General features: G+C 45.9%; 1 protein-coding gene across 1 annotated transcript in view; it reads left to right on the top strand.

The window, feature by feature from the left end:
• Positions 1-13,003, top strand: part of LOC136679127 (apoptosis-stimulating of p53 protein 1-like) — a 13,320-nt gene extending 317 nt beyond the window's left edge. The window contains exons 2-4 of the mRNA XM_066657477.1: positions 4,852-4,999; positions 10,977-11,096; positions 12,825-13,003. Of these exons, the coding sequence (XP_066513574.1) occupies positions 4,852-4,999; positions 10,977-11,096; positions 12,825-13,003 (447 nt within the window). The remainder of the gene's footprint in view (positions 1-4,851; positions 5,000-10,976; positions 11,097-12,824) is intronic.
• The last annotated feature ends 452 nt before the right edge of the window (positions 13,004-13,455 follow it).

The raw sequence follows: 13,455 nt of genomic DNA, 5'->3' as shown, positions 1-13,455 counted from the left end.
GAGTAAAATGTTTTTACACTGACTTCCACTGAAAGTGAAGAAGGTTTTTTCCTTCGGTAAAATTTAGTTACTGTTTCTCTTTGAACCGCAGCTGCTCTTTTCTCGTTGTGTTAAAATGATAAATGTGTGAATTAAAGCGGTCCAAAACATTGATTCTGAAAATAAATAAGTTGATTAAACTCCCATTCATAGATTCGTTCTGCTGTAAAACTGCTGTTTTGGAGATACACGGTTTTGTCGTGATGTTTCTGAGGTGGTCTGGGACATTGGTGGAAGGGCCAGGCTGGGTAAAGGGGTGAGAGGGCTGGTTAATTACCCGAGCCGTAATGGACTGAATTGTTAATGGGCTGTAAAGCTAAATGCCTTGGGGGCAAATGTGCTGAAGGTCTTGTGGGCTGCTGGGATAATGGCCTGGAAGGCGTGTAGTTTTTAGGGCTTTTAGTCTGCAGTACTAATGTGCTGAAAGTCCAGTTTGCTGAGAGGGTAGAGGTCTAGAGGTCTGAATGCCTAGAGGGCTGGCAGGCTGGAGGGCTAATGATCTGAATGTGTAATGGGCTGGAGAGCTGGTAGACCTGAGGTTAAATGGCCTTGTAAACAAGTGAGCTGAGTGAGCTAATAGCCTGTGTGAACTTCTGGAGTGCTTGTAGGCTGGTGGACGTCATGCCTAGAAGACTAGTGCACTACGAGGCTAATGGGCTGGAAGTGTAGTGTGCTGAGGGACATATGAGTGAAAGGCCAATGACCTGAAGAGCTAGCAGGCTATAGGGTTTTGCATCCTACGACTAACTGGAGGCTAAACGGCCTTGCGAACATGTAGCCTGGAGGTTTTATAACCTGGAGAACTAATAAGAGCTAGAATGGAGCTTTTATAGCCTACAGGGCTAGTAGACTGGAGGTCTTGTGGATTAGTGAGGCAGTAGAATGCTAGTACACTAGAGGTCTTGTAGCCTAGAGAGCTAATAAGTGCTAGTACACTAGAGGTCTTGTAGCCTAGAGAACTAATATGTGCTAGTACACTAGAGGTCTTGTAGCCTAGAGAGCTAATAAGTGCTAGTACACTAGAGGTCTTGTGGCCTAGAGAGCTAATAAGTGCTAGTACACTAGAGGTCTTGTGGCCTAGAGAGCTAATAAGTGCTAGTACACTAGAGGTCTTGTAGCCTAGAAAGCTAATAAGTGCTAGCACACTAGAGGTCTTGTAGCCTAGAGAGCTAAAAAGAGGTAGTACACTAGAGGTTGTGTAGCCTAGAGAGCTAATAAGTGCTAGTACACTAGAGGTCTTGTGGCCTAGAGAGCTAATAAGTGCTAGTACACTAGAGGTCTTGTGGCCTAGAGAGCTAATAAGTGCTAGTACACTAGAGGTTGTGTAGCCTTGAGAGCTAATAAGTGCTAGTACACTAGCGGTCTTGTAGCCTTGAGAACTAATATGGGGCTTCCGGGCTGGAGCTCTTGAAGCCTAGAAAGCTAATAGGCTACTGGGAGGCTAGCAGGCATGAGGGTGTATGAGCTGGCTAGTGCACAGGATGCTTGGTGCCTGAGTGCCACATTCAGGACTTTAGACACTTCTGGACTTGTGCATTTGCTTAAAATAGCCAGACTGGTCTGTCATTGGAGAGAGGCTGACCTTTCTGGCCTCTGCATTTGTGGCTGTGCTAAAATGAGGGAGTGAAAGTGTGTGGAGGCTTTCACTGACTTTTGACAGTTTTAGCTCAGTTCTCTTTCTTCTCAGATCTCATTTTTTTTGCTAGTTTTTCACCTCAAGATCCTTAAGAGAAAAAGAACACAACCAAAAAGGAGTTCACGAGGCAAACCAGAGATTTTACTGAGGGCTCCACTAAAGGTCACAGAGAGATGTTCTAGGCACTGAGGCCTTTATCTCAGGAGACACATGTGAGCAGCAGGAGACTTGTGCTAATTTCTCCAGTATCTTTCTGTCTGATCTCACTGTTGTTTAGGAGAAAATACAGAGATATTCAGGAGACCTCCTTCTTTCCTCTGGTCGGGTTCCACTCTGTTTTATAGATTAGTGAATACTGGGGTGTTGTGGTATAATTCGAGCAGAATCAGAACGGCTCGTTTTAACCCGTGTGTTCCGACAGAGGACTGACTGGGTGGTCCTGGACTGAAACAGTGAGTTATAAATAAATGAATATAAAGAAGGTTTGGTGTTTCTATCTTTTTCCTGCAAATTTGTAAACATTATAAACATCTTAAAGGACAAAAAGAAGAGAAAGGGACTGAAACAGACACGGTACGTGTTCTTTGCTAAGCTCCCCGCTGCTGGAGGCTCGGCTGAGGTTGGGCTTCGGTGGGATAGAGGGAGGGTTTTTAGGTTTGGTGTGTTTTTGTTTGAAACCTCCCTGCGTCATTCGGACTCTGGGCAGAATTCCCAGCAGGGATTACTCCCCTCTCGGCAGATGACAGTAACGTTTCCCCGTGTGGATTTATATTGCTTTGAAACAGGGAGGGGTTTCTGCCTCTTGGCCCCACGCCCTCACGTTTACACCCCCTTCCTAATCAGATTATTAAAGCTGGGCCTGTAATCCGACCCTCACAGAGTTCCCTCTCAATCCGGAGCCGTGTGTCTGGGGAGATCGCTCTACGTCTTGGAAGTGCGTCCTCATTCCTCTGGCGGGTGTGGGAGGAATCTGGCTTCGTTTATGAGACTGATTTGTTTAGTTTTTTTCTCTGAGGAAGGGAATAGGAGCTGGACAAAAGGCGACTGGGTTTGTTTTTTAACCGTTGTTTTCTGCCGTTGTAAACTGCACATGCCTGGATTCCTCCGAAATGACCAGGTGTGTCACTTTACAGAGCAGCCTCTGAGACATGAGTAAGTGAGAAAACTATAGATTAATTTCATAAGCATTAAAGTACACCACCGACACAATGTGTATCATCTCCTTAGAAACACACATGGAATGAGACTCTGAAGCTGATGCACATGAACTTAAAGGAGACACACTCCCCCCTCGTCTCCACAGTGGAACACAGTTCTGTTTCTTCAGTCCAAACCCCATGAGCCCCACAGCAGTGTTCTCCCCCTGTGTAAACAGCCCCTGTTCAGAACGCCCGCTTTCAGCACCTGTTCCTTTAAATGATAATGAGCCGCTCGCTGTTCACCCCGACCCCGAGCGCACAGCAGTGAGGAGCGAGGAGCAGAAGCTCTGGTTTTTAGCCGTTTTCACTCTGTTCTCTTTCTTCTCCGTTTTTACTCAGTGCTCTTATTTCTCCGCGCTCGTTGTGTCTGTTTCGCTGAGTTTAACCTCGTCTCTGCGCTCTCACATAAACACGGGTCCAGCGCTGTGATTGGACAGACTCAGACGAGGGGGCGGGGCCATTCTAAAGTCTCTGCACTTGACGTCAGAATCAGAGCAGAATCAGAACGACTGAAACCGCGTTATAATGGTGAAAGTTTTGAAGAAGTGTGTGTCAGAGACAAGTCTGCAGTTACCTGCGTCTTTCTCAGGTCTGCCCCCTAGTGGAAGCCTCCAGGTTTAGCACATAAACAGTTACGTTCACAGTGCAGACAGTTGTCTACACGGATGCACGGCTGATCAGCAAGTACACCTCTACCCACTGAAAACCGATCTTATTTGATTTGGTGATTTGTTTCACAGTGTGTGGGTTGGTGGGCTCCAGATCCCCATATGCGTGTGCTAAAGAACTCATTTCATTGTGTCCCTTTTAATGTCACCACGCACCATGTCAAGCCCAGGCTACGGGTTTAGAACCCTGGCCTCACCGGGCTGTGGAGCAGTGACACTCTTCTCCATCCAGTGCCTTTGAGGTGAGTTGAAGCGGTGTTTGTGATACACAACTAATCATCAGATATCAACCTAACCTCACTAATACTCTCACGGCTGCCATCAGATCCTTACAGCAATAATCTGCGACTATTTTAAAGCCATCACAGAAGAGTTAAGGCTTAAGGAGTGGAAGATCTGGTCTTTCCTAGAGCTCCGGTAGTGAAATATTTTTCAAAACATGGAAAATGACACTAGCCTGGACTCACTGTGGTAAATCTGTAGCTAGATTTGTGTCATCAGCTTTAACAGAGACATCTCAGACTTTTCTGCTGAACTTCACTCTGTGGAGACCCTCTGGAAAGATCTCCCTCTCTCTCCCTCCCTCCCTCCCTCTCTGTGTGTGTGTGTGTGTTTTTGTTTGTGTGTGTGTGTGTGTTCGTGTGTGTGTGTGTGTGTGTGTGTGTGTGTTATATAAGTTCTTAGTAAAGTTAAGATTACTGGTGTGAGAGTGACGCAGCCGGAGCTGTTCCTGCTCTGAATCCTGTCTAAAAGTTGCTCTAATCTCCTCTCGTCTCGTCCCGAGTATTACATGTTTATTTGCTGATGTTCTGAGACTAAACAGAAGGATCACAACACGCCTCCGACAAAAATTACACGCAGACTGAGAGTTCTGTCAAAGTCTGTTTCTTCTGATATCAGCTCGATATTGACATAGGATTAGAGACCACAGTGAAAATGATTCACCTGTTGCTCTCTTCAGCGCTCAGGACCCCCACAGAGCAGGTGTGATGTGGTGGTGGATCATTCTCAGCGCTGCAGTGACACTGACGTGGTGGTGGTGTGTTAGTGTGTGTTGTGCTGGTGTAGAGTGGATCAGACACAGCAGTGCTGCTGGAGTTTTTAAACCCTGTGTCCACTCTCTGTCCACTCTGTGAGACACTCCTCCCTCGTTGGTCCACCTTGTAGATGTAGAGTCAGAGACAGTAGCTCATCTGTCGCTGCACAGTGTGTGTCGCTCGTCCTCTAGTCTGTGTGGAAGATGACATGCCTGTAGGCTGTAAAAAAAAAATTAAAAACAGCTGTTTCCTCTCGCTCTGTTGGTGTGTAGATGATAATCCCGGTGTTCCTGAGCGATAACGACGAGCTGCTGACCGAGGTGCCGGTCACTGAGGAGACTCGGTGTGAGGACGTGGTGGAGTTCTGTTGCGACGCTAGAGAGAACAGTTGCCACCTCACTGAGGTCTGGAGAGGACATGGTGAGAAATTAATACTACAACAGCTTGTCAGATCCAAGCAACACCTTCGCAACCACAAGGAATGACACAACAACAACCTAGCAACATCTTAATAAAAACCTAGTAACAGCAACGTAGCAAAATCTGATAAGTAACAGGTTGGACCATAGCAAATGCCTAGAAACACCCTAATAACCACCTGGGAAACCATATCAACTGCCTAGCCACTTTGGATACTACATCTTGAATACTGCAGTAGCAGCATAACAAAAATCTTAGCATTGATTACCATAGCAACTGCCTAGTAACACATTAACAATCAGCATGATTACCAAAGCAATTGCCCAGTAACATATTAACAATTAGCTTGTGCAACCACATGGGACTCAATAGCAACTTCCTAGCAACGCCTCAGCAACCACTTTGAATACCATAGCACAATTTTAGCTGTTATTTGAACACCATATGACAACGCCTAGAAACAACTTATCAACCACCTTGAATACCATAGCACCTAGCAGTACCTTAATTATCACCATGGATACCATAACAAAAGCATAGCAACAACTTATCAATCAGTTTTTAATGCCATAGCAACCCTCTGGCAATACCTTAGCAAACACCTGGGACACCATAGTGAACACTAACAACACCATAGAAACTTCATTTAAAAACATGGCAAAAGAACAGCATACGATTCAAAATTTTTATTCAAATTTAAATTAGTGAAATTTTGTTCACAAACTTTTTCCTTCTAGTGCTCATTGTGCTTTTACACACCGATGTAACTGATGAGTGATATTGTAATTTAACTGAATTTCATTTCATTCCTATTTCAATTCTAACTAATTGTGTTTTGTTTTTTGGAACTGTTTATCTTTTTCTGATTATTTGATTGTGAAAATTGTGTCTTGAGATATTAAAAAGCATGCCATATTAATAAAATATACAGATAAATAAGTAAAAACAATATCTTGACTATAACTTCATTCTTCATTCATTCATTGTCTGTAACCCTTATCCAGTTCAGTGTCGCGGTGGGTCCAGAGCCTACCTGGAATCATTGGGCACAAGGCAGGAACACACCCTGGAGGGGGCGCCAGTCCTTCACAGGGCAACACAGACACACACTCACATTCACTCACACACTCACACCTACGGACACTTTTGAGTCACAAATCCACCTACCAACGTGTGTTTTTGGACTATGGGAGGAAACCCACGCAGACACAGAGAGAACACACCACACTCTTCACAGACAGTCACCCGGAGGAAACCCACACAGACACAGGGAGAACACACCACACTCCTCACAGACAGTCACCCGGAGGAAACCCACGCAGACACAGGGAGAACACACCACACTCCTCACAGACAGTCACCCGGAGGAAACCCACGCAGACACAGGGAGAACACACCACACTCCTCACAGACAGTCACCCGGAGGAAACCCACACAGACACAGGGAGAACACACCACACTCCTCACAGACAGTCACCCGGAGGAAACCCACGCAGACACAGAGAGAACACACCACACTCCTCACAGACAGTCACCCGGAGGAAACCCATGCACACACAGAGAGAACACACCACACTCCTCACAGACAGTCACCCGGAGTGGAACTCAAACCTGGAGCTGTGTGACTGCAACACCTACCTGCTGTGCCATCGCCTGTGAATTATTTACGGTAGAAAATACATTATCCTGTAACTTTTAATTATCCAGTGTCTGTTAATTCTCCCGTAGCTGCTATGACTCCTTTAAAACTCAGTAGTTGTGAGAGCTGATAACCGAAGTGTGGAGCCAAATACAGGTCTCCTGGAGTTGAAGGGATTATTGTTAACCACTGGAGTACACCACTGATCCCATCATCATAAAGGTCCTCAGGAACTCTCTCATTATTGGGTTTTGTTTGGTTGTGGTGTGTTATGTAACTTTAAATACACACATGAAGGTGACTGCAGATGGGGGAGGCTGTGTATCACCAGTGTAGCTCTAATATCTCTAAACTGTGTGGGTATTTCTCTTTTTAGTTGTGGATTGTCTTGTAGAACAGCTCTGTTTTTCTCATATCAATGCAGACCCTGTCTCTGTCTCTGTCTCTGTCTCTTTCCTGCTCAGCGTGCAGCAGTAAAGTGGGTCAGTACGTCTCAGGTCCCTACGGCTTGTTCATGAAGCCCTTATGGGACCGTTATTACAGTGACCTTCACACACTTTACAGTTCAACTGGTCTAGACTATTTCTGCAAAGCTGCCCTTCAGGAAGGAGGAGCAGTCCTTTTCAATCAGGCTGTTCTTCACCTCCCTTCCTTAAACTGTTACTCTATGTGCCATAAAATGTCAGATAATATCAGTTTCATTTTCAAAGAGTAATAATGATTCAGAGATAATAATAGCCTCAAATCCAAGTTGTGGGAAGATTCATATGCAGCTTCACAATTGATTTCCACCTTAAATGCTCCAGCACTTACATTCAGTTGCCCGTTTATATTATTCATTCCACCTTAAATGCTGCAGCACTTGTGTTTAAAATTCTTATTCAAATTTTTGGAACCACTTTAAATTACAGTGCCTCAGCTTTTCATTTTAATTTGTTTTTATTCCATCTTACATTAAGCTTCTTATTTAGATTTGAGTATTCGGTTCCACCTTAAATGATGCAACACTTACACTAAATGTCTTATCCATATTTACCACCTTTAATGGTGCAGCAGTTACATTCTGGGTCATAAGCGTCTCATTTGAGTCATCTTTTCCACCTTAAATCGTGCAGCACTTACATTAAGAGTCTTGTTGGAATTTAGTGTAACTTCTGTGTGATTTAAGGTGGAACTGGACATTTGATTGAAACGGAAAAACATAGGACCAACTTCAGGTTTTGTTTCTGTCCAAAACTCTGATTCAATCTTTATGAGTTATTTTCCAATAATAATAAAAAAAGGTCTAAAGGAATCTACAATTTTTTTTGACTTGTGATGAAACATATTTTTACATTGACTTCCACTGAAAGTCCAGAATATTTGAAATGACCTCCACATACTGGACTGTCTGAGCCGAGCTGGTCTTCAGAAAGGAGAGGCAGACATTTTCAGCCAGTCTTCTTGAGCCCTGTGTGCTGCGCTTGGCCTAGATCTCTTCAGGCGTCTATAAAAACACACTTCTGTTTCATCTTCAGAGCCATGGAGGACTCATTTTTAGCTTCATTATTTTAATACTGGCCAGGCGTGTGCAGTCTGCAGTGGACAAGAGCAGGGTTTGATATACGGTCCTCGACATAGTTCTATCTCTGTAGAAAAACACTATAGGGTTCTATACTCTTAGGATGCTCTGGAGCAGCTGCACATGAGCCTATGTTGGTCAAGAGTAAAAAAAACCTTGGGCATTGGGCTGTGGAACTACATTCCCTAGAGTGGACTCTCTATATCAGGAGCTCCATCCTGTACCTTTTGGGATGAGCTGGAGTGGTGTATGTGTTCCAGGACCTAACATCCAAAATCAGCAATCAAATCCTCACAGAAATGCTCTGAAGAGTGGAGACTGTGATGGAATGAAGAAGAACACATTGTTGGTATTCTGTGCTCCTCCTACAGTTGGTTTCGGAGTCTCCCTGTGTCTGCGTGGGTTTCCTCCGGGTGACTGTCTGTGAGGAGTGTGGTGTGTTCTCTCTGTGCCTGCGTGGGTTTCCTCCGGGTGACTGTCTGTGAGGAGTGTGGTGTGTTCTCTCTGTGCCTGCGTGGGTTTCCTCCGGGTGACTGTCTTTGAGGAGTGTGGTGTGTTCTCTCTGTGCCTGCGTGGGTTTCCTCCGGGTGACTGTCTGTGAGGAGTGTGGTGTGTTCTCTCTGTGCCTGCGTGGGTTTCCTCCGGGTGACTGTCTTTGAGGAGTGTGGTGTGTTCTCTCTGTGTCTGTGTGGGTTTCCTCCGGGTGACTGTCTGTGAGGAGTGTGGTGTGTTCTCTCTGTGCCTGCGTGGGTTTCCTCCGGGTGACTGTCTGTGAGGAGTGTGGTGTGTTCTCTCTGTGCCTGCGTGGGTTTCCTCCGGGTGACTGTCTTTGAGGAGTGTGGTGTGTTCTCTCTGTGTCTGTGTGGGTTTCCTCCGGGTGACTGTCTGTGAGGAGTGTGGTGTGTTCTCTCTGTGCCTGTATGGGTTTCCTCTGGGTGACTGTCTGTGAGGAGTGTGGTGTGTTCTCTCTGTGCCTGCGTGGGTTTCCTCCGGGTGACTGTCTGTGAGGAGTGTGGTGTGTTCTCCCTGTGTCTGCGTGGGTTTCCTCCGGGTGACTGTCTGTGAGGAGTGTGGTGTGTTCTCTCTGTGCCTGCGTGGGTTTCCTCCGGGTGACTGTCTGTGAGGAGTGTGGTGTGTTCTCTCTGTGCCTGCGTGGGTTTCCTCCGGGTGACTGTCTGTGAGGAGTGTGGTGTGTTCTCTCTGTGCCTGCGTGGGTTTCCTCCGGGTGACTGTCTTTGAGGAGTGTGGTGTGTTCTCTCTGTGTCTGTGTGGGTTTCCTCCGGGTGACTGTCTGTGAGGAGTGTGGTGTGTTCTCTCTGTGCCTGCGTGGGTTTCCTCCGGGTGACTGTCTTTGAGGAGTGTGGTGTGTTCTCTCTGTGTCTGTGTGGGTTTCCTCCGGGTGACTGTCTGTGAGGAGTGTGGTGTGTTCTCTCTGTGCCTGTGTAGGTTTCCTCCGGGTGACTGTCTGTGAGGAGTGTGGTGTGTTCTCTCTGTGCCTGTATGGGTTTCCTCCGGGTGACTGTCTGTGAGGAGTGTGGTGTGTTCTCTCTGTGTCTGTGTGGGTTTCCTCCGGGTGACTGTCTGTGAGGAGTGTGGTGTGTTCTCTCTGTGCCTGTGTGGGTTTCCTCCGGGTGACTGTCTGTGAGGAGTGTGGTGTGTTCTCTCTGTGTCTGTGTGGGTTTCCTCCGGGTGACTGTCTGTGAGGAGTGTGGTGTGTTCTCTCTGTGTCTGTGTGGGTTTCCTCCAGGTGCTCCGGTTTCCTCCCATGCTCCAAAAACACACATTGGTAGGTTGATTGGAGAGTGTGTCTGTAGTGTCTGTAGGTGTGAGTGAATGTGTGAGTGTGTTTCGCTCTGTTAAGGACTGGCGCCCCCTCCAGGGTGTGTTTCTGCCTTGCGCCAATTGATTCCAGGTAATGAATCAGATAATGAATGAATGTCATGGGGTGGGGGTGGTGGGGAAGGCATGATCACTCTACCTCACTCTACCTCAGACCCGTTCCCTTTTGACGCACAAATTGCAGAACCTGAATGCACAATCCTGAGTGACTGCCACTAATGCAAACAGAGCAGTGGATACACCATGACAGATTATTAAATTTTACATTAACCCCTCGTAGGGCTGGGCAGTTAATCGAAAATTAATCGAAATTGAAATTCAGAATTTCTAATAGATATAATCTTGTCTACGTTGATTATTTTTAATTTGTTAGGTCCCCACTGTGTGTTCATGTACTGTACCTTTAAAACCACGCCACCAAGCTGAAGTTACGTGATTGTGCCCCCTATCTGCCACATGGAGGAGAACATAAACGCAGAGGCCAACCGCGTGACTCTAGCAACTCGTACCAAAGAAAAACACAGTGCTGTGTTTTGAGTTTAATTAAGACGACACTGAACAAAAAGAAGTCAAATGTAAAATCACACACCAAGCAACAGCTCCCAGCGACATTAGAAAAAATACCCCAGCGTTAATACTAGAGCATATTTACAGCACAAGCCTCGTCACTCAACTGTGAGGGTCAGAAATACAAACACAAAATACTTAGTCAATTAGAATTTTGGTAAAATGTACAATTCATCGTGATATTGATGTCGCGCAGCACTAGCCCCTCGGCTCCTAAACAGTTTTTAATAAATTGTCAAAAGCTTCAGTTAAAATATAGGTCAAATGTGACCACTGTAAACTTACTGTGAAATTACTGTGTAAGATTGAGAAGTAGGTTGGTGTTTCTCTATGTTTTTTAAGTCTGAAAGTCTGAATCCTCTTCATCACAGAGAGAGTGATCCCGTTTGATCACCCAATGCTGGAGCACCTGCAGAAATGGGGTCAGAGGAGGCAGGAGGTGAAGTTTTACCTGCGGCACCAAGGTCCACCTGCCCAGGTCAGAGAGAAGGGTGAGTAACACGGCCAACCGAGTCACCTTCAACGTGCATCATTCCTAGTGATTATTCCGAAGCCTGCACAGACCCTCAGGTGAGAGGCACACTAGAACTAATTAATATATTTTAGACCTGCAATTCTGTGTGCACCACACCATTAGGAATAAACTGCACTGTCCACATTTGTGATTAAAATTATTTACTATTTTGAGATGAGTTTAAGAGATTAAGACCGACTAACCCCCCTTTGGGATGAGTTTAAGAGATTAAGACTGACTAACCCCCCTTTGGGATGAGTTTAAAAGATTAAGACCGACTAACCCCACTTTGGGATGAGTTTAAGAGATTAAGACTGACTAACCCCCCTTTGGGATGAGTTTAAAAGATTAAGACAGACTAACCCCCCTTTGGGATGAGTTTAAGAGATTAAGACAGACTAACCCCCCTTTGAGATGAGTTTAAGAGATTAAGACCGACTAACCCCCCTTTGGGATGAGTTTAAGAGATTAAGACTGACTAAACCCCCTTTGGGATGAGTTTAAGAGATTAAGACAGACTAACCCCCCTTTGGGATGAGTTTAAGAGATTAAGACAGACTAACCCCCCTTTGGGATGAGTTTAAGAGATTAAGACTGACTAACCCCCCTTTGGGATGAGTTTAAGAGATTAAGACTGACTAAACCCCCTTTGGGATGAGTTTAAGAGATTAAGACAGACTAACCCCCCTTTGGGATGAGTTTAAGAGATTAAGACAGACTAACCCCACTTTGGGATGAGTTTAAGAGATTAAGACTGACTAACCCCCCTTTGGGATGAGTTTAAGAGATTAAGACAGACTAACCCCCCTTTGGGATGAGTTTAAGAGATTAAGACAGACTAACCCCCCTTTGAGATGAGTTTAAGAGATTAAGACTGACTAACCCCCCTTTGGGATGAGTTTAAGAGATTAAGACTGACTAACCCCCCTTTGGGATGAGTTTAAGAGATTAAGACAGACTAACCCCCCTTTGGGATGAGTTTAAGAGATTAAGACAGACTAACCCCCCTTTGAGATGAGTTTAAGAGATTAAGACTGACTAACCCCCCTTTGGGATGAGTTTAAGAGATTAAGACTGACCAAGCCTCCTTTGGGATGAGTTTAAGAAATTAAGACTCACTAACACCCCCTGACTGAACAGTGTTGGGATGAGTTGTAGAGATCAAGGTCCACTGATCAGTTTTGGGATGAGTGTCTGTGATTAATCTGTCCTGAATTCCCATGGGATGAACTGGTTGTGATTAAGCTTCACACTTTTGTTTTGAGGAGGAATGCTCTGTGGTGAGGAAGCTGCAGTGACGTAGTGGGATTGTTGGGATACTCCAGTGAACAGCAGATTTGGGTTGAGTTGTATAGATGAAGCTCTACTGAATGCCTCTTGGGTTCATTGGACAGTACAGATTTGGGATGAGCTTGGGCTATGGTTGAACTGGAGTTAATGTCACACCTGGATTGACGTTTGTGATCCAGATCAAGATGTGGTCATTCAGTATCAGTACATGACCTCGCTAACACACTCACAGCAATCAGATCCTCACAGAAATGTTCCAGCATCTACCATAAAGCCTCCTCGAAAGAGCAGAGATGGTGCAGCAGGCTTGAACACAGTGTACCTTCAGCATTCATTGGCTGAACTGTCTGCGTCTCTCTGGACAATGGCGCTGATGTTTGCCAGGTCCCTGACTGAGGCATTCCTGTCCTATCAGAGACGAGGCCTGTTTTCCATGACACACACAAGTGTGTCACCACGGCTCCCGGCTCAGTGGCTGAACCCTGGAGTTACGTAACTAATCGTCTTTGTGAGTTAATGGGCCACTTCACCACTGCCCTGCCTTCACCTCTCAACCTCAGCGTGACCACAGCAGGACGCCAGGCGTCTCCTTGACCAGCAGGAAAACAGGGGGCGGGGGGAGTGAAGAGCCAGCACTGTGTTCTCCCTCAACATCCATGGCTCAGGAGGTTCTCGAGGGCAAGGCACCTAGGTCCCACCTGTACCTTAGTGACTGGGGCGGCAGCGCATCGTGCAGTGACAATACAAACATGTTGCTGCTGCTTAAATATTCCCGCCGCTCCATCAGAATTTAAAGGACACACACACACACACACAGTGATGCAACCCTGGATTTAGGGAATTAAAGGCAGGACTATTTATAGAGCGGCGGAGTGAGACGGAGCACAGTGAAGTTAGTTCACAAAAGAGAGATGACTGGAGGTGTGTAATCACACACTCGCTGGAGAACACTCAGTTGGAGTTAAAGGCACATGCTCGAGTCCTGAGTCTGATCACAGTCTGCTGTAGATCACACACACACACACACACACACATCAGACCCTGTG

This window comes from Hoplias malabaricus, chromosome 1, assembly GCF_029633855.1.
Source record: "Hoplias malabaricus isolate fHopMal1 chromosome 1, fHopMal1.hap1, whole genome shotgun sequence".
Classification (NCBI taxonomy): Eukaryota; Metazoa; Chordata; class Actinopteri; order Characiformes; family Erythrinidae; genus Hoplias; species Hoplias malabaricus.
Note: the sequence above shows the minus strand (reverse complement) of the source record. Positions and strands in the feature narration are given on the sequence as shown.